General features: G+C 47.5%; 1 protein-coding gene across 8 annotated transcripts in view; it reads left to right on the top strand.

Moving 5' to 3' along the window:
* Positions 1-21,410, top strand: part of LOC135324877 (E3 ubiquitin-protein ligase NEDD4-like) — a 197,431-nt gene that overhangs the window by 90,227 nt on the left and 85,794 nt on the right. For 2 of the 8 annotated variants that reach the window (XM_064501899.1, XM_064501901.1), the window contains exon 1: positions 70-1,445. The exons of 4 other annotated variants lie outside the window; for them this stretch is intronic. In XM_064501899.1, the coding sequence (XP_064357969.1) occupies positions 264-1,445 (1,182 nt within the window). In that variant the 5' untranslated portion in view covers positions 70-263. Of the gene's footprint in view, positions 1-65; positions 1,446-21,410 lie in introns of those variants that run through there. 2 more of the 8 variants (XM_064501900.1, XM_064501898.1) reach the window with 2 other exon arrangements.

The following is a 21,410-nucleotide window of genomic DNA, read 5'->3' on the forward strand; positions in this document are numbered from 1 at the left end:
GGAGAGGGGGGCGCGGGCCACGTGACGGCCGCCACCCTACCCCCGTCCCGGTGGGGAGCAGCGCTGATTGCTCTTATCCAATCATGCCTGGAATGCCGCTTGCCACTTGGGCTATTTCTGCTATCTGTCGCTATCAGTGCTGCAGTGCTAACCGTTTGGCAGATGGGACGCTTTTTCTTGGAGTTTATGCCTTTGGTTTTTAACTTCTGGCAGTGCCTGAATTGTTGCTGTTCTGCTTCTCCTTTCCTTCTCCCTGCAAAACCATGGCCCATCGCCTGCGGTTTCATTTTGGCTCTGGGCGAAGCAACACGGCCCCCGAGTCTGAGATCCTCGACCGGGAGAGAGAAGATGACTTTTTCATGGCATTCCACACGTTGCCGAGAAGAAGCAGTCCTCACGCTTTTTCCCGACACGGAGCGGATTATGGTGGTGGTGGCGGCAGCGACTTGCAAGAAGTGGGCTCCTTGAAAAGGAGTACATCCATGTTTATTCCCCAGCTGCTGAACAGCATTGATGTGCGGCCAACGAGAAGCTCGTCTATGCAGATCTCGCTTCAGCGCAAGGCTGTGAACGGCTGTGCCGACGAGTGCGGAACCCCGGCGTCTCCCGAGGAGACGCTTCCCTGTAAATTCTCAGAGTTTCAGGAGCATTACGCGTCCCCCGTTGAAAACCGTTCTTCCTCTCCAAGCAGTCCGGAGGTGACTCCTGGAAACTCTCCACCCAGGCTGCCGGAAGAGCCGTGGCAGCAGATCAATGGGACCGTTTGCTGTAATCGCAGGATATTTTGTACTATTCCTTCTAACAGCCAGAGCGATGATGCTTCATCCGCTACCCAGGAAGACGAGGCGAGCGAAGCATCTTCAGGTCTAAACATAAGCGGTGTGAGGATTCAGCATCGGGCTTCGAGTGCAGAGGTGCCCCAGGTGACTGTGTTGCCCTTCGGTTCTGAGGCCCAAAACAGCGCTGCCAGCCCTGAACCCCGGCGCTGGTCTCTGCAGCACGTGCCAGATATGTCGGCAAATTCGGGGAAGAAGTTCTTTGTTCTTCAGCTGCAGCAACCGCAGGCGAGTGGTGCGGGTACGGGGGGTGACTATAACTTTGGTTTCACTGGAACAAAAGGGGATCGACTGGTCAGGTACCCGCGGATCCGGCTGGAAAGGAGCACTTCCTACCCCGTCCCGCCGCGGCCAGAGCAGGTCAGCCCCACGGAGGACGGGCTGGATTCAGAGCCGCACGGAAACGGCAGGAGTGGGCCAGAAATATCCAGAAGCGATTCGGTGGAGAGGGTTCCCCAAGGACAGGGGTGCCTGTTCAAGATCCGACCGGACCAGAACACGAGGCAGCAGCACTTCCGAATCCTCGTGACGCGCGGTCCGGAAGAGCAGAAGCAGGCGGCTGCTGCGGAGGGCCGCGGCACCCCTGCGCCGGCCTCAGCCAGCCCCGCGGTGAGTAGTGCCGAGTGCCCCCCTTCCCCTGCGCTAGCGTCGTGCAAACCCCCCCTGTAACGCTGCCAGGCCTGGGGCGGCCGAAGAGCTGCCGCTGGTGGTGCTAGAAGGTTCTGCGTTTCTCTGGGACGGGCCACAAATCATCTCTGTTTTGAATCTAAAATAACTTTGCCTGCAGTTATGATTACGTCCAGTGTAATATTTTGAGATCCTAGTGTCTCATGTGTTACTTAATTCAGTGTTACATCAGCTGAAAAGATTCTGAAAAATCGGAACAACCAAATGTCAAGCTAAATAGTCTGGTTAATTTTTCAGTTTGGCAACACCTTGCTGCGTGAAGAGTTGCACTTTGTTTTTCAAAGCAAATACTTGGATACCGTGTAAATACGACGTACCCGTGTGCGTACCTCTGCACAGTTTAAAAACGTGCGTTGTAATGCACTGGCAGCTGGGGCAGCAGAAGTGCTGTGGTGATTCCCGTGAGGTACTGGCTTTGCTTTTAAGGTACCACAAAGTTAGAAAAATTTCTTTCTTACCAAAAAAAAAGAATATTGTTTTTACTTTTGTACATTAAAAGCTTGTCACAGGTTTTCTGCGTGCCCTGAGCCCCAGTCAAACGACTGTGCAGTAGCTTGGCACAGGCTAGTGAACTGTCCTGTCACTTGTGTTTGCTCCGATTTTGCATTAAGATGACAAAATTCATCTTCTAGCTCTCCTTGCTGATACTGGGAGAGGATTGACGTTTTACGTGTTTTAGTCTTCTCAAAAGTGGTTTAAGCAGGGATAAAACTTAGGGGTTCAGATGAGTTGCTCGTTGTGCCACTCCCCGCCGCCCGCGTGAGCCTCCGAGCAGGGCGATGCCGCGTGCGGGATGGCAGGCGCCCTGCCTCCAGCTGCGGGAGTGGCGGCACCGGGGCGGGCTCGGGTCTCCGTTGCTCGTGGGCCCCCGCTCTCCTGCGCTTTCCCTTGTGCGATGTAGTGCAGGGGGACGGCGGCTCGCTGCAGCGGGCCCTGTGGTGACTCCGCAGCTTTCCCGGCAAAAAGCTCCTATTGCAAAGCTATTTCGGTACACCCGTCTCTTTAGCCCTTCCGAGGACAGTGCGAGTAGGAATTCACAAACTGTCCTTAAGCTTTCAGCTTAAAAAAGAACAAAACAGAGTCTGTACAACGTGTGCTGCTGCCAGGGAAATACAAGCTTCACTTCAGCCTGCACCAGCTAGCAGCTTTGTTCAGCTGGCAGTGTGCAGTGTCGTTTCTGCATGCCAGCTTCTCAGGCTGACGGTAACCTTACGAGCTTTGTTCTTCATTTAAACTGTGTGTATATAGCACAGTCTGTTAAGTGCTCTATTATTTTATCTCGTCCTAAAAATGAAGAGTTTTGTTTTCCTTTCTCTTTTCAGTTATTTTTATTTCTTCTGCACGTAACTTTTGGCTGAACTCGTCTTAATCTGGAATATAGAGTTACTTCGAGATATTAAGGGCATTTGAATCTAGAATTTGATGTGGGAAAAGCCAACCGAGGTCTGACTCCAGCTGTAGTTTTCCCAAAGCGCAGCGTCAGATGGGGAGTTTCATTTCTGCCCGTCTCCTCTGGTGTGCAGGGTCACTTGGTGGGATTCCTTAGACACCATTCAAACCTCCGCGGAGTCCTCACAGCTCATATTTACCCACATTACCACATTCTGTGTCTGAATTTCTGCTTTCTATTTATTATCCCTTGTTCCTTTCCGATAATAGCTGCATGGAGAGCCACCATAAACAATTATATAAGTAGCTGCAATAGGTCAAACGTCGTCGCGAGCGTCAGAGGTTCACGGGTCTGTGCAGCTTGCTGAGAGGTGGGCATCCTCGCCCTGGGTCTCTGCAGCGCTTCTCTTTGCAAAGCATCACCCCCGCTAAAATCGCCGCTTTGGCCCTCACCGGAGCAGTGCTTCGCGTACCGGAGGCATACCTCAGCACTTCCAGGAGAGCGTTACGAAACCGGTTCCTGCGCACCCTTAGCTTCCCCTGCCGCGTGGAATCCATTGGGGCGGCCGTCGCAGAGGCACGCCGCCCAAGCGCAGCCTGGAGCCGTTAGTGCAGGGCTTCCAAAATGGAAGTTTGATGGAAACAGGGAACTTTTTTCCACTATTCTAACACAGTTTTCTTGTATTTTCCTTGACCCCAGCAATGTCCCGGATAGAGGTGACTGGCTGGGCCAGTTCCCCTAGGAAGTGCAGGCAATAGAAACAGCCTGATGGAAATCATGCTTTATTTAATCTGCTGGTAAAGCACCTCTTCACCGATGTGCCCTTTCGAATCTGCCCCGTAGAAGTTTCTGGTGGAGGAGCTGTGATGCTGAGGAAGGGTGCGCCCGAAATACTTGGTCTGTTAAGCTGAAGGGAAAAGTTACCGTGTTTTAAAGTTGTTAGGGCTAAAAAAAAAAAATCTGGGCTCTCCAGTTCGGCCAATTTGTGCGTGTGTGTGATTGATACAGGGCCTGGGCCTGGGGCTGCGAGCAGCAGCTGCTGCAGCCGTATTTATCCCCAGCGAAAACATTCGTGCGGGCGTCTGCAGTCCTGCTGCGACCAAGTGTTTATGACCTTTCAAATATCTTCTGTTTTAGACAGAAGTGTTTTGGGGCAGCAGGATGTATTTCATTACAAGTTGTTATAAAATATTGAGTAAAACAAGTGCTTGCGCCCCATCTGTGGACGTTTGTATTTGGAAGGCCGGTTACACGCTCTTTTGCCTGTTCTGACGTTGTATACGTAATGCAGCCGGCTGCTGCTGCGTGTGTGTGTGTGTATATGTGCGTGTGTGTATGCCGTGGCGCGTGACAAATACCTGCATTGTTTGTGATTTGGGGTCTGCGAGTGCAGATCCGTGTGTGGGAACCACGCTTCGGGAATCCCGCGTGTTGGACAACTGCTGGGGAGCTGACAAGGGCATCTTTGTCGTGATAGAAAACACAGAGTGCCCTGACAAAATGTTACAGTAGTATTGAATTACATTTAGTTACTAAAGAGAAGTGACAACTCCAGACCTCTAGTTCTGCATTTCTTACAGCTCAGCTTCTATTTTCCTTCCTTCCTTCCTTCCTTCGACATAATTTTAGAATAAATTTTGGTGTGAGAGTATAGAGGGTCTAATTACACTTATGAGGTGGCAATGGGGATTGGGGCATCTCAACTGAAATGAGGGCAGTTCGGATGAGCACCGTTCAGCGGTCGCGGAGGGGTGCGACTCGGGGCTGTGGAGCGCCCCGACCACTTTGCGTGGGCGCCGCGGCAGGGGCCTCGCCTGGCCGGCGCTCGGGGCGACCTGTCCAAGCGCGAGCCGAGGCCAAACGCGCGGCTCCGGGGGGGATTAAGGCGCTGGGGAGGGCTGCGGCTCTGCGGCTGCAGCATCCCGTGCTGCCCGGGGCTGCCCGTGGGGGCCCTCCAGACCTCCGGGCTCTGGTGGGGCAGGATAGCAGCGCCTGCTTCAAGGGTGGCTCCCCCCGAGGCCTCTGCCTGTGCCTGGCATGTGTGCTTGTGGTGGCGTTGGGTTTAATCAGGAATGACTTGGATCATCTAGAGTAGAGCCAGCTCCTGTAAATGAGGCTGTGTAGAGGAAAGGCAGAGTTGTCCTACAAATGAGCAACGAGCAACCGACGATGGTGTGGCTCCAAAGCTATTGCAGATCGGGGAAATCTTAGTTCCTATACAGAATCTCAGCAATTCATTTCGGTGCGCAGTTGCTCTTTCCGGAGGGGTGAACGCCTCTCAGCTCTTTGGCTCTCCTCGCCGTCTCTTGTAGCCTCAGTGATGCCTCTCGAGTGTGAGTAAATACTTGCTACTTACCCTCCTTATGTCCGTGTCTTCCTGGGGTTTAGAATATAATTCTAGAAGTGAAAAACTGTGCAAAGAAGAGATAGCAATCCACTTGAAAAAGTGCTACTGTTAGGCCAGTTTAAAAGCCTGAACTGTCTTTTATCTCCCCCCTGGAGAGGTGAGTTGTCTCTGTTTTGCTGTTTATGTTGGATATCATTTATTTGTGGATTTGCTGTAAGAGAAAGCCCTGTCAATGCGATTTCTGGTCAATTTAGAGAGAGCTATGGGTGCTGGTGTTCAGTGGCGTTACTAAAATAATATTTAATGCTCAGTTGTCCATAGAAAAGGTCACATGTTTCTGCTTTATTTAGGATTAGAAATGTAAGTTTAAAGAAGTCGACAGTTCTAGTGACCTCTCTCACAAATGAAACTCTACTACAATATTTCTACCTCAGCTGGACTTTGACTTAGTATCAGATCCATGGGAACTTCTGTTCAGAAGTGTGCACAAATTGCCCACGCAGGAAAGTCCATATAGGTGACCCATCAAAATAACGACAGCAGCTTGTCAGAAAAGGGATGTGAGCGTGACAGACTGCATCATCGGTTATCAAACAGCAAGTGGAAGTGCCCCTTCCCTTGCCGCAGAGATTGGCTTTTATTTTTATTGCAGTTTTTGTCAAAAGCTCTTGAAGCACCGTACTCCAAGACCGTCTAGGATACGGAAGTCTGGGGATGTTTCTGTTTGACTTGGCAAAAAAGGGATCTCGAGTGAGGGAAATGGTTCCTACTCGATTTTACACTTTGGAAGAAAAAAATACAGTACACTTAAATCAAAGATGAAGACACGTTAAAGGAAAACAAATATTGTGCTTTTGTAGGTGCATGTTTATTCTGTGGCCAGAGTTTCATCTGCTGTTCCTCCTGGTTACGTAGTTATCAATAGCGAGCGTCTGCTGTAGTGCTGCTGCGCTGCCTGCTTTGCACCCCCCTGCGCCAGCGCCAGTGCCCCCGCTCGCTGCCCTCTGAGCTGGAGGTGACTTTCTGCAGAGAGGGATGCTCAGGGAGGAAGCGCCTGAACCACCGTTATCGCAGCTAGCTAAACCTCCGCTGCAGGACCCAGCAAAAAATGAGATGAGTCTCGTTTGCAGTTCTGTGAAGCTGACGATTTCTCAGAGAAGCTTTCCTTGGCCGCCTCTGCAGACCACACTTCCACCGCAGTGTTTGCTTTCCTTATTCCTTTCAAGTCTCTGGGCTGTGCCGTGGATCCAGCGGGGCTGAGAAGAACTTCTCAGCTGGCAGTTGCATCTTGTAACCTGACCCACTGGTGACGCTTCCCGGTGAGCAAGTCACAGCTGTCCGTACCGCCCGGTGCCTCGTCTTGTTAGCAGCATGCTACTTTGATACTGCAAAAGGGCAGTGCAGGAATAAAAATGCTCTGTGTTATCATCAGAGAGACTTGCAAAATAATAGACATTTTTGGTTAATATGAAATTAACTTCTGGATTGAATTTTTTGTTTCTTTTTCTTTTGTACCTAAGCTGGTCCATTTGGGCTAACAAAATCCATTAAAAGCTTTGCCTTTAATGTTTTGATGTAAACTAAGGCAAATTCAGGAAGCCTTTCTGAGGTGGCAGTGAGAAATTAAATGGATTGTGTATTGCTGATCATCACACAAAAAACTGCTGGACTTTAAAGATTAAACGTAATGAAAAGGGGTTTTTTTCTTCACTCACATAAACATTGCAAGAGATGATTTGTTTCAGTGTACTTAAGGCAATGCACGGAGACTGAGATTTTAATAGTTTTGCTGTTGCTTCACTTGCTGACTGTGGTCATTCACCAGCCTGTCCTGGACACAGTGGCCTGTGCTTCATTTTTACATCTGTCATCATGTTTAGCTGGCCCCCACTCTGACATTTTTTCAGTAAGTATAGGAAGTGGTGGTAGGTTTCGTTTGGAAAAGAGGTTTAGTTGCTTCTCTTATAATTTCTGAAGCAAGTCCATGTGTCCAGGAGCTCCAAAGAATAAATAGGCAAAGCCGGGCAGACCCTGTTCCTCGGGAGCATTTGTAGCTGTTGGTTTGCCTGCCTGGTTTCCCTGTGGATGATGGGCTACGTGAGACGCAGCACTCGCTCCATTAGGCGCTAACATGAGGAACAACAACGTACGTAGCATCAGAGACTCCTGTCTGTCCCCTCATCCATCCGTCCATCCATCCAGACACAGCGGCAGTTAGCTGTGTGGAAGGTTAAATTTGGCTGCATTGACGCTCCCGACGTTGAGAATATGACGCTTATGGCTGAGCTGTGCTGAACTGTTTGTGCTCCCACTTCAGCAGCAATTACTGAGTGCGGTACAGAGGTTTAGATGGTACAAAACAAGAAACGTCAAACTGTTAACAGTCTGTTTGCTGCTCTTCGTTCTGCCGAGAGCATGTTCTTCAGGCTTTAAAGATTTCCTGAAACAGAAAGGAGAGAGTTATTTCGGAGGCAGATACTTCTTTCCAAGTCTCTGTAAGGATGGCTGAACCAGCGCAGCTCACTCGCGCCTGCGCATGGGTGCAGAGGGGGTGTGCGAAGCGCTCCGCACCCCCCCGAGGCTCCGCTCTCTGCCAGGGCGACGGGGCACTAATGCTGCGCGGAGCAGTCTTGTCTTTTGTATTGCCCATGTCTAAGTTTAGACACCTGCTGCGGGGGTTGCTGCTTGGGCTCTTACCAGGCCTTTCTACAACATAATTCAGGCGAACCTCAGCTGGACGTCTGGAACGGGTGAAACGAGCTGTGCTGTGAGGTTCTCCCTTCCCTCCGCTGCCCGGCCCAGGCGTGCGGGTGCCCCTGCACGGGTGCAGACACCCGCCGCGGAGGTGCCAAGTGCCCCCCAGGTCTTTGCAGGCTTTCGGTCAAGGACGGAGTCGATTCTTCTCCCCTGGCCTCTGCTCCTGGCAAACCCGCGCCTGGGTTACCCTGCAGCAGAGGTGTCCCCCACCATGTCTCCACATGTTACTGTTCTTCTCTACATGCTCTTCTGCTCTGGGATTTGCCACAGTTTACAGCCTCCTGTGGGTCTTCCTTTTGTAGGGAATTTATGGCCCCCCCCCCCTTTTTTTTTTTTTTTTTTTAAATCACCACCCTCCTTACTTTGCCCTCCCGTCGAGCTTGCATGTGCCTTCCTGAACGCCCAGGCTGTCCTGCTGCAGGACAGCGGCAGCCCTGCGGGAAGGGCAGGCCCGGGGAGCAGGCCACTTTCCCTGCGAGCGCGGCACAAACAGCAGCTCGTCAGTGTGGCAGTGAGCTTGCAAAACTGAGAAACACTTTCCCTGGTCGAGTTTGCAGAGAGCCGAGAGCCAGCAATGCTGCCTGTGCCTGCCCGCCCCCAGCGTTCCCTGGGCAGCAAGGTTGGATTGTATTAGACTTCCCTGTTGCAGGGTTTTACGTTTTCTCCCTGAAAGCCGTATCTTTGCTATTTCTCTGTAAAGAAACCCGAATAAAACACAGAATAGAAGAGCTGGAAATAACATCACTTTTTTTTTTTTTTTTTTTTTTTTTTAATAGCAGTAATAAACCATTTGCTCCTGCATGGAAGGGTTGTGTGCGGAGGTTCAGTACGCAGTGATCTCTCCACAGCTGAGTTTATAAGGCCCTGAATTTATAATGGAATTGCTGACGTGCTCTTAACACTGAAGGTGCCAAGCAGAGCAGTTTCAGCACAGATGTAGCTGCAGAAAATTATGGATAATGGAACAGACTTAGAGTGTTAATTGCTTTTTGCAGCGTTCAGCTGTTTTTTCTATTTGCGGAAAGCTGTCAAGCAATGAAGAATGGACATTTTTTATGACTGTTCTAGTTGAAAAAGCTATTCTAAATCCAGATTTTATCCTGCTTGCTTAGTTTCAGGACTAAATCACTTTGTAAAATCTATTACTGCATACATTTGTCTAAAGTCATGTGCTTTTTATCTGGGTTTTTTGTTTATTTTATTTTTTTTCATTTAATAGGGTGGCATGGTAGCTTCCAGATGACAGTAATTGTGTAGAAAAAAGTCAGTAAAATCAACAATAGGATCATGCAGGTTTCCCAGTCACCTTAAAAGAAAACCTCACCTTCACTCTCTTTAAATCCTGCAACACTATAAAGTCAGCAAATGCTGACCTGCCTTACGTAAGTGGTAGAACATAATTCTCGTGTTAAGGCCCAGCCACTATCGCTACCGAAACGGCACTGCTGTTCTCCAGTGTGCAGTGTGATTCCTGGAGCCCGGAGACAGAGACCTGCAGGATTTGGGAGCTGAAGGCCCCCGGGGAAGCCTGTTTCTGATCAGGCCACCTGCGTGAGCTGTGTCCCGCATGGCACAGCTTGGCGTAAGCTCAGGCAGGTTTTCAGTTGCTTTGGTTAAAAAGCCTCCTCTTGTGTTTCGAATTAACCGCCCTGGTGACCAGCACTTCCAGGACGCATTTTGTGTATCCTAGAGAAGGAGGAGAGGATAAACTCTCTTAGCAGTGGGATTTCATCCCCACTGAAAGGGAGATACGGCTGCAAGTTTGTATGTGCTGACTAGCCTTTTCTGCAGTTATTTATTTAAGCTTATATTCTTAATCCTCCTATTTAAGGAATGTTTAATATCAAAGAGTAGATGTATAATATTAGTATTTATAGCAAATCCAAACAAGGCAGCAGGAGCCTCCTGATTCAGCACTGATGTTGGCATTCCTCGTGCTGCTGGTCCCGCAGAAACGTACAGCTCTGGGGCATGGTGTTTTGGATGCTTTCACTACAAAAAGCTAACTGCTGTAACACGAAAAAGAAAGGTATTCGTCAAATGGTGAAAATCCTTCCAAAGAAAAATTGAGAGACTGATGATAATCCTTGAGAATATTATGGCCTAAGTTGTATCTTCAGTTAGTGTTTAAAACAATTCATCTAATTTTTTTTTCCAAAAACAGATTTTCTTCTTTGGTCTGTTCTTGAAATTATTTTTGCTACACATCCAGTAAGTAAAGGTTAAAGAGTAAAGTAAAAGAGGTAGTAAAAAGTAAAGTTAAAAGTTTAAAAAAAAAAAAAAAAGAAAAAGAAAAGAAAAAGTTAACTTAAACAGTAAAAGCAAAGATCTGATCATATCAAGTTACGGGGATAGCACAGCAATATTATTTAAACTTTTTTCAAAAATCACAATTAAAATATTTTCATGTTGAAAAATAAAACATAAAGCATTATTAAAGCTAAGAATTATATCCATTAAGTTTTGTTTCTATCATCCTGGATGGTGAAAACTCACCAAATTCAGTTTTTTTGCATTTTAGTGGCGATACATTTATCTTGGAGGGTATCTGTGCTGTGAAGTTCTATGTTTTAAGTTACTAATATGCTGGCCACTTAATTAATTGAAATCTGCTTCAAGCAGGGGTTTTTCATTTCCAGAAGACATTTGTTTGCTCCAAATCCCATCGAAGTTGGGCTAGATTTTGTTGCTGAAAAACTGAACAGTCTTCATCATTTACAGCGCGCAGCCCTGCGCGCTTTCGCGGGAGCTCTGCAGGAGGCCGTCGCCGTTGCGGTCTTGCTCGCGCCTCATTATTTTTAGACGCTCTCGGGCGCTTGCCAGCGCGCCGCCGTGGTATAAACACCGGGCAGCGGCTGCGGGCGCTCGGCGATGCAGCTCTGCGGCCAGGCGTTTGCTCCCGGAGGGCTTTTCAGAGCCCCCTGATCCGTCACAGCCACTTCCAGCCCTGGGCAGATCAGTGACGGTTTTGCATGTGGTGGAACTGCAAGGGCCACACAGGTTTTAGTGCTTTCTCTGTGTTTTTTTTTTTAAATTATTAATAAAAAATAAAAATGCCTATGAATTAGCTGCTAGCCCCCAGGCATCATTAGGAGCTGCTGATTGCCACCTTCGTCTAGATATGCAGCATTTCTTTTGAAATTCAGAAGGGTGAAAATGGCATATTGTGACCTTTAAGATAAGTTAATTCTTTTAAATGAGTGCAATAAATGCAACTTTAAAATGTCTTCAAACCTGAATTATTTGCAGCATACTAGCTGCATTAACATTGAGTCCAGTGAGTCCAAATGAGATATTTGGTGAAACACCGGTTGTCAGTATTCGCTTCTTTTATAGCAATGGAAATTTTAATCTGAAGTGTTTCCTTTGGGAACAACAGGTTCTCCTTTACCTGGCAAACATGCTGTGTGTTTGGAGTTTCTCACCTTATGCATCTCCGTTGCCCTCAGACAGAAGACACAGGTGCTGCAAGACACAGTAGTGTGTGCAGTCCTGCAAAGGTGTGGTGTGATAAACTGATGGGATTAATGGATTTCTCTCTGAATAGTAATGCTATTCTGTAAATATTAGTGTTAATACATAGAAGTGTGGATTTAGAAACCATTAGCCAGAATACGTGACCTGCTTGGTTAGCAGCACCAGCTTTGCGCTTTGCAGATTGACCACACCTGTGACACAGCTGATCCTCATCTTCAGGAGCTGCCTCTGATTTGGGCAGCTGTGGCGGGTAGGTGACGAGCCGCAGGTGGAGTGTGCTTGTGGTGGGCTTCAGCACTTGGAGTGTTTGCGGCAGCGTCCTTGCTGCGCTGGTCCGTGCTGCGGCGTGCCTGCGCGGGGGCCGGCCCCGGGTCGGTGTCGGAGCAGTGTCCCGCTTCGGGGCCTCGTGAGCCGCGCTGAACAAGCCCATCCAGGTCGTCCCGTAAAACGTGTCTTGGTGAACGAAGTGCCCGCTCTTGGAGTGCAAACGCCTTTGAAAACAGCTGGCAGCCAAACGGAGTTTGCTTTAGGTAAGGGAGCGTTTCGGGTCCCGGAGAGAGCGTGCGCCGCGGCTCCGAGGGGGGCTCCTGCTCTGTGCGTCGGGGCAGCGTCGGCTCTGTAACGCGTGCCGCCTTCCTGTGTCTTGTCCGAAGCATGTCCGTGTTTGACTCCTGGAAGGCTGAGCTCATGCGAGGGAGCTATGGGAAGCGGAGCCTTTCACAGGGCACCCGAGTCATCGCTCCTCATTTCTAGAAAGCAGTTTGTCATGGGAGCTTCCAGTTTTGATGTGCTCCACGGCAAATATGTGCATATATATATATATATATATAGAGAGAGAGAGAGAGAGAGAGGTTGTATTTTATTTCCTATTAAACTGCTAACATCAGCTGTTAGGTAAATAGAAGTAAAAGTATATATAGAGAGGTAAATTTATTTTCCAATACTCATTGACTGACTTAAATTTGGCTGATTGCCACCAAAGGCCTGCTGTAGCCTTGACAAACAGAGGTGGCTGGAGGAGGAGGCCAGGCAGCAGGGGCAGAGAGAAGCCTCACGGCCGCGATGCACCTGCAAAGCCCCACGTAACCTGGTCTCCATGAAGGAGGTTTGCCCGTCCGCGTAGCTGCGTTGGAGGATGTGTCTGCTCGGAGACGAGCCTGTGGGCAGGTCTCTGCTCGCCGACCGTTTCCGCCTGTCCTCTGTCCGCAAATGCGCGTTCAGACGTCTTCCAACGTCTCCAGCAGCGGCGGCAAGTCCTCCGCCCTGGGGTTACCCCGCCGGCCTGCGCGGCTGCGGGTGTTTCCTGGTCAGGGCAAGGCTTTGGGCCGCCCCGCGTTTGGGGGCGAGGGACTGGCGGCTTGGTTAGATCCCGTGCTGGCGCTGCGGCTCGCCCACCTTGCCCCCGCTCCGGATCGCCCGCCTGCTCGTGCGAGCATTGCCGTCCCGCTGCCCGGGAGCAGCCCGGCGGCCCGAGCTGGGCTTCCCTGGAGACGCGGCAGCTCCACGAGCCCGGCGGGAGAGACGCGGGAAGGAAGCCAGTGGGCGGGAGACGGTTGCTCATCCCAAGGGACAATCTGAATTAAAAGGTGGTTACGTACCAGCTGTTTTGGGGGTCAGGGAAGAAAAACGGTTTCAGAGGGGGTGTGAAAGATGGACAAAACTTTATTTTAAGACTAATCCTGTGATTCTGAATTTTGGAAAATTAATCTGACACCAATAACACATACAGCACTAATAAAAAGCAAAAAAAAAAAAAAAAAGACTATTAGGAGTTAAGATGGAAATAACAGATAAAACATGATTCGTTACCTTTTGTGTGTAGTTTGGAGGCTAAATATGCTTTTGTGTGCTAAACACTGAGCATAAAAGCTTAACAATGAAATAAACTGCATCAATTTGAAACAAATTCTGTGTCTCTGGACTAAGGCTATGTACCAGCCTTTTAGTTCAGTGATCCACAGAGCAGGACATGCAAAAAAGCAGCTATACCTTGGTGCTTGCAGGTGCCCAGCCGAAACAGAAGGCCTCTGCAGAGGTTAGTGCATTCGTGGTGACGTTATTTAAGATCGGTTGCACATTTTTAATTTCCTGTATTAAAACGTGTCTGATCTTAACTACGCAAGCGAAATGGGATTTGTTGTTTGCAGACGCGGACTTTGTAGGTAACGGCGTGCTAGCCAAGTGCGGGGCAGTCTCACGGGAGCCATAGCCTGAGCTGCGGGAAGCTGCTTTTAAATAACTGTCTTTGTTGGACATAACCGTTTTTAAAAATCTTTTTGGTTTTGCAACATCTGCCCTAATGCAGACATCTTCAAGTGAAGGCAGATCTTACCTGCTTTGGGTTTCTTGACGGAGCTGACAGTAAAAACTGTGGATGTGCAGCGTCTTACTGCGACGTCCCCCGGTGACGCTGGTGGTGGCTTGATCTGAACGCTCGTGGTTCTACGTGCAATTTTCTGCTAACTTAGGAGAAACAAGGGAAAAAGCGAAGAGGCAGAAGGGTCTCTGTAAAGAATTCATTTCTTCTCTTTATTTAAATACTGTGAATTGTGTGCAGTGAATTAAACTGCACAAGTTTGGAGGGTGTCTCTGTACTTCAAAATATAAGAAGTATTTTAATTTTCCATTACATAGATGCATCTTTATCCCACAGCAGAACCTGCTGTCTTTCAAATTTATCAGTCCTGCTTATTTCTTCCTGATAATAAAAACCAGGTGGAATTTCAATGCACATTTATTTATTTACTTGAAATTATGTCAGGGAAAACTGAATAATCCTATCTTAAATAGTTCCTGTATCATAAAGCTAAAAGCATATGGAAATAGAGGAGAAGGAAATTAAGCTTTTTAACTGTAAGGTGCGCAGCAAGGCATTTTTCTCTCTCAAAAATCTTGAATTTGAAATCTTGAAAATGCAGGAAAACAGCAGCTTCCTTCGTTCTCTGCCACGGAGCAGAGCGGTGCCGGTGCTCGCAGGGGAGCGGAGCCGTGCCGGCAGCCGAGCGGAGCCGAGCCGCGGAGCACCGCGCCGGAGGAGGGAGGAGGCAAGAAGCGTGCGAGCGCCCGGCGCGGGGCTGGCGTCCGTGGTGCTCTCGCGTCGCGGCCCTGCCCGCAGCACCGCCATCTCCCCGAGATGGGTTTCGGGGAATCGCATTGGCGAGGGCTCTTCCTTGCCTCCTGTTACGTTCCTGAATTTTACGGGAATTAGCATTTCTGAGCAAACATCTGTAGCAAGTATTTCTGCACTTTCTGGCCTTCCTTATTTTATTGCAATGAAAATTAAAGGTATGCATCGAATTGTTGTGCAGAGTTTCAGGATACAAGTGAGCGTGTGTTATTCCGTTTCCTGGAAAAACAATTAGTAGCTGATTTTTAAAAAATATGCACGATATGAAACAAACTTTTACAAGTTTTCTTTCCTGTTCTTTATTTTTCACCCTGAAAAATGACATTACCAGTTGCACTAGTGCTTGTGAATTTACATGAATAACTACCCATCGTAGTGACCTTGGAGGAGATAACTCTGACTGAGCTACCTGAGCATTTAATTAACTTCTTCTCTAAGAACTGATTAAACCGAAAGTGTCAGTATTCTGAGTTGAGTTGTCATAACTTTATAAATTGCAATGAAGAAGTTATATTACTGAATCAAATCATTGAACATGGCTGGTGAAATGAAATAGTTAAGATACATTTTTCATTTCCATTTTCAGTATATTCTTCATTTTCTTTCATAACATTTGAGCCAGGATAGGAGTATGGATTTTCGAATGGGCTCATGCACTCTGCGGAAGGCACTCGCGAGGAGCGGGGCAGCTCAGTGACAGCGTGACTCGCCGCGTGGCTCCAGGTGCCACCCGGGACAGGGCTTGGGCGCTGCGGGCAGGGACGGCCTGCGGGTTTCAGAGCGGGAAGCGTGAAAGCCCGGCGAGGCGGCGTGAGCTTGCTACTGACACGTGGGTCACTTCTCACCTTCCAGACTGATCAGGTGGAAGGTTCTTGAGGTTCTTTGTCTTGGCAAAAAAAAAAAAGAAAAGAAAAAAGTTTGATCATGTGTCTTAGCAAAATGATAATTTATTTTAAGAAATTAAAAAGTCTTTCTTAGTTAGCTGTCCATTAATCAGCATTTCAGTGGCCTGAGCATAAGCTAGTTTTCTGATTTCTCTCTGATCAGTGCATGGCTGTGTTTCTCCTCTGTGCCGTAATAAATAACACTTTTTTTTTTTTTTTTTTGCTTTGTCATTGTTCTCTTTTGTTTAACCTCAGTCTCCGATTCTTCCATCAGCCACGTACCCGAAGTGCTGCCTCACGGTCCGAGATCAAGCTGTCGGTGGGTGCTACTGTAACATGCCTGGGTGCTCGGGGAGGGCGCTTAGCGCGACTTCTCCTCTCTCATTCCTGGCAATTTATAGGAGACAAACACACTGTGTAGGAGGAACAGACTTTTAAAAATACTGTTGTAGCTCTTCTATGCGATTTTTAAACAAAAGACTGATTCTACGGTTTTCCTGCAACGGATTTGTATTGGCTTTCTGCAGTGCAGCTGATAACGACGCCCCTGAGCTCCCGCGAGCTGAGGGGGCTGGCGGAGGGGAGCGGTAGTTCTGGTAGCCGGGCAGAGCCGCTCCCCTCCCGTGCGGTGGGAGCCGTAGCCTGCACAAATGTTAGTTGTTGCTGGTCTGCCCCCACAGCCAAGTGTTTTATTAAGAGTTCACGAGGGGTCAGGTAAACATCTAGTGGCTTTCAAACGCTGTCCCTGGTCATTCGAGCGGGTTGTGTTATGTGGTCAGGTTACAGCGAATTTGCAGGCACCGCGGGGATCGCTGGTGTTTCAGGCTGCCCCGAGCTGCGTGCGGTGGCAGGTGCCCAAGCGCGGGGCGCGTCGGAGGGGAGCACGAAGCGGCAGAAATCAGTCTGTCTCTACTGAACGGAAAATTGGGGGCTTTTATTCCCCCCTCGAGTCATATGTTGTTGTATTTTACTGCTGCTTTGACCAGAGTACAGTAACGCACATAGCCAGCAACGCTAATTCAGGAGCCGTGGTGAAGGACTGCTACGTGAGGGCGGTAGAGGTGCTCGTGTGTGTCATGGAGGACTGCAAATAAGGCTGTTTTTCGGGAACCTGTTCTGTCCCATTGAAACAGTTCTTGTGTCGTAAATCCGTGCGTGAAAATGGTTCTTGTTTATGTGGAGAAAGCAGTAAGTGGTGGAAGGGAGAGCTCCAGAGAGAAGCAGCAGTAGGTAGAAGTATGCTGCTTTACGTTTGCTCGCACGTATGGATGCAGAGTACATATGTGTTGTGCCGTGCGGGTGTGATGCCCAACCAGATCCTCCGTTTTCTGTGCTCATCTCTCTTTCAGCATAGAACATAATTATAATGGACATGCAAAAGCTTTGTCTAATCGTACAATTTCCTTATTTGACATTTTTATTATTAATAGGAATCTGCTACTGCAATAAAATTGTCCAATACATCGGCTTTTAAGGATGTGTTTTCTGATGTCTTTCTGACTTGCAGTATCAGCTTCCCCTGCTTCTGCTGCTACCCAGGGTGCCCAGTCTGTCCAAAGCAAAGTGAGGTGAAGATGTGCAGAAGTTGAGAACGCTTGTACCAGTGCTTTAATCGAAACTCTCTAAATCTTCCCCAACTTACTCTAAGGACACATTCATCTATTCCTAGTTGCTTTCATTTTTTGAATTTCATACAGTGAGCTAGATGCTTGGATAGTTGACTACTTTTGTTGTTCCATTTTTTGCTTTAAGAGTTGTGGAGAACAAGCGCTTTTTACAGAGGTTTGTGTGAGTTTTTGTTAATTTACTCGCTGCACTGTTTGTTGCTGTCATTCTTAGTGCTGTCTTAAAATACATTTTGAATCCACAGGTCACTTTCCCTTCAGGATGTTAATTCAGCTTTACATATGATTTTAGGGGATGTTTTCATCCGCTTTAGATGCTTACAAATCAAAACCCAGTAAGTTTTAATTTTGTTGTTAATGTGTTGTTAACTCTTGCTCGGGATGCTCAGTGACCAGCTTTGGCTCCGCTGTGCAATGCGCCTTTTCCTTGTGCTCCTTGGAGGGGCCTCTGATGTGGATGGCATAAACCCATTTAGAAATAGGTATTATTTTTGTGTCAATTGTAGGGTAGGACAGCAGGTACTAATATAGTACTCAGACTAATTGGCATTATATGCAAGCATTATACTGTTTAACTTCTCAAATTCAACATATGTAAACATGAATAAACAATCTTTATGATAACTTTGAAAGAACCAGGAAAAGAAATAGGTGTGTATTTTTCATGTTAAGAAAATAAGAAATTTGGGCATACAAAAATATGCGGAAAGCTATCTTGATGTACACTAGCAATTTTCTCCCTTAACTCTTAGAAAATGTTAGGTTTATATTTACATAGCATATTATAAAATCGTGTATCAGGCTGTGCCATCCCACAGCCCATGTGCTTTGTGCTCGTGCGTTGGGGTGCTGCGCTCCGGTCCCAGGAGCGTTTATGAAGAGGTTGCTGTACTGAATTCTGGTATGCCTTTAAACTATAGCAGATTAAATGTTGGAGAGTTGGTAGAAATGGCCAAACTGTCTGAACTGGAGTTATTCTCAGGAGAGATTTCTGCAGGCAGCAAAACTATTAAACCAATAGTTTATCTGTTGTGAGGAACTGTGTTGGGATTAGCCAGCGGTTAGTTTTTACAGCCGTAGCAGAAACTTGTCAACAGTTTATATTGGGAATTATGAGTGTATTGGGAAATATGACTATAAATAATAAAAACCTTTTCTTAATTTATCGATCAGTGAAACATCTGAATAATTTATCATGAGATATGAAGGAAAAAAATCACTTGAAATTCCCTCTATTAAGGAAAAGCTAACCCGTAATAAAAATAACTTTCCGCCTTAACTCTGCAGCTGCTCCAGCTTTTTCAGCCGTCAGCCGACTGCTGTAGAAGCTCCTGCCCGTGGGTGCCTTTCCCGTGCGGTCGCTTGGCTCGCCCCGGCCGTGTGGATGGGCCCGGTGGGGTGTCCCCGTAGAGTCTCCTGCTGCTGCCACTGCTCCCGTCAGAGTCCTCTTCTCTGCCGGCGAGGAGCTGCTGGGCAGTGTGGCTCCATCTCTGCGCTGAGCCTTGCCTTTCCGTAGAAATGGGCTGGAAAAGCGCTGTTTAAGAGGGTGGTTTATTATCAGTGAAAGGCGTGCAGGTAGCTCTGTAAACGGCTGTGAACTGGGTGTGATGGTGGCTAGGTCTGGTGGTGATCAGGATGTGGGTTGGGGCATTTCGCAGCGTTAAACTGGCGTGTCCTTCAAGGCTGAACAGCGAGGCTTGCTTTCTTTTAGTCTTTAACAGGGCAAGGCATTCATTAAAATAACAGTTCCAGTCTTTACCAATTTTAAGAGAGAAAAATATTTTAAAAATATGCTAGAAAAATTGATGTTTGAGAGGATTTATTACAGCTGTTGTATTTTTGGCGGTATTATCCATGTTCAATTCCTATAGAAGTCAAGCAGTTAACATTTTTCAAAAGCAGTTGTTTTCTAGCATGTCCTGAACCCGCCGGTGATTTCCTCCTGTGGCGCAGGCAGAGATGGGGAGGCTAGAGCTGAAATTTTGGGAGTAGTGTATGACCATTTCTAGCTTTTTTGCTGTCTTGTTGGTAATTCTTCAGCGTGGTTGCAAGACTTGCATACCTGCTGTATCTTGAGCTCTTACGGTTTTTAGATCTCAAAGTCTTCTTTGACTTCTATATCCCAAGTCTTCTGGGATATATTATAGGCAGCGGGGCGGCTTGCAGAGGAGACCTAAATCCACCGGCACAGTGTAGCGTGTTTATGTCCTTGCAGTGCTTGGCAGTTAGGCAGGTTGTATCTCTTAATTGCATGTGTATGGAAAAATTAGTCGTGGAAGGACAGGGGTATAGCGGAATCCCAAAGCCTGAGCAGAAGGCAAAACTGCCATTGATGGGGAAAAGAAATGGGAGGAGAAGTAGGACTTGTTGGACAAAAGAGAGCAGTAGATAGAGTAGGAGAATGGGGCGGGGGGGGGGGAGAAGAAATAGTTGTAGATGTAATTTGAGGTCTGTGTGATTTGAGTGGTTCATAGTGTCTGTAATAAAAGACAATAATAGTGAACAATTTGCCAGTTAATTATATTATTCTTGACCTGCTTAATATTGTGCACCGTAGCAGTTTCTCAAACCCTCCTCGCTTGCTTACGGCTCTTTGCAGCAATAGTTCGCAGCTGCAGTTAGGCTTTAGAAATCTGTTCGCTCCAGTTTTGTGAATTACTGGGTTTTAAGTGTGATCTGTTTGAGCAGCAGTACTTCCCAGTAAATAATCCTGAAACAAAATAAGACATTTCCTTTACTAATACATAAGGAGTGAATTTAAATAAAATACACACCTCTGTGGGGAAGACCACCAAATTCCTTTTGGTATTTTCTTGTATTGCAGGTGTGAAGGCCTATAGCTTCAGGCACTTACCCGATGTAAAAATGCGGTTACTTAAGGCTTTTGCCTGTGATCGGGAGAGGGCTGAGCAGGTCTCCAGACCTGGTAATCCAGGTCCAGGGCAGCTGGGCGGACCTGGCCTGGCCGCTGCCCTGCTCCGGCAATGCCTGCCCACGGCTCACTGGGAAAAAGGGGTTTCTCCGGTTTTGGTTGGAGCATGTAATTGTGGGACCTGATGCTGCATGTTCAACTGTGTACAAGTTTCTCTCGTTCAGTGTCATCACTGTTCAGCTCTTTTTTTCTTTACACAGTGGTAAAAGAGGGGGTTGGTGTTTTCTCTGTTGAGAAATCCATTGACCATTGATTACTGTATGGGCTTGAATTGAATTCGGGTAAGGAAAACGCGAGGACTTTATCCCAGGTACCTCTGCCATTTCTCCCTGTTTTGGTCTCCGGTTAGATTAAATATCTGGGGGAGGTCTCGCTTTTCATTTCCTTTCTCTTTGTTCAGCAGTGCCTGTTGCTTTGCCAGTTAGCCTTATATTAGCGTGTAACTGCTCTGTGTTTGTGAGCATTCGAGCTGAAATGAAACTCTCAAAACAGAATATCTACATGAGAAAAAAATATGATGGCCCAGGCCAGTATTGCTTTGATGTTGTGTTTGGTTTTTCCATCATGCTGAGCAGTTTTGCACGTTAGCTGTTGAACTTCTCCACCTTTACAAGCAGTTGGTCGACTAGGAATTGGAGTGTCCTGGGCAAGTTAGAGGTTTCCTGAGGTCTGTGCCGGTCCCCGCAGCGTGGCTGGCCCATACGGGATCCTCTTCTGGAGCCTGAGCTGGAGCTGGTCTGGTTGGAGAGGTCCATTTCGTCGTTGCTGTGCAAAACTGCGCTGCTGATTGACAGTTCCTGTCGTCTCTTGGGTATTACTGGTTTGGTTGAACGCTGCACGGTTGGTAGACTTCCAGCCTGCCTTAGGAGAAGCATTCCTGCTACACTTAATTTTATTAAGCGAATTCCGCAATACAGCTGTGGTCGTCCCGCTGCACTCTCGTTAGCAAATGCTTTGCATTTTCCTTCAGGAATAGAGAATGCTATAAGTGAAGCAAGCAGCTGCCTGTGGGGACTTCAAATCAATACGTAAATAAGGCTCTAGGAATTTAATGATAAGGATTCTGTTCTTTGCCATATTTTTCTTTTCCATTTTGCAATTACTGATGCATTTCCGTAACAAGAGCATACAAGTCTCTCTCTGTTAACAGTCCAGGAATGGCTCGTTTTGCGTGGTGCTTCCCCACCCCGGTTCCAGTGAGAGGCCATAAGCTGAAAGTTTATCTTGTTCATTTTAATTTTTCACTAGCACAATTTCTGCTCTTGGGATTACTTAGCTCCTGCTAGATATGGTTTTCATTTTACATGGTTTTTAGTTTGCCAAGTCTCACAGTAACGGTGATTTAACG

Source organism: Dromaius novaehollandiae, chromosome Z (genome assembly GCF_036370855.1).
Source record: "Dromaius novaehollandiae isolate bDroNov1 chromosome Z, bDroNov1.hap1, whole genome shotgun sequence".
Classification (NCBI taxonomy): domain Eukaryota; kingdom Metazoa; phylum Chordata; class Aves; order Casuariiformes; family Dromaiidae; genus Dromaius; species Dromaius novaehollandiae.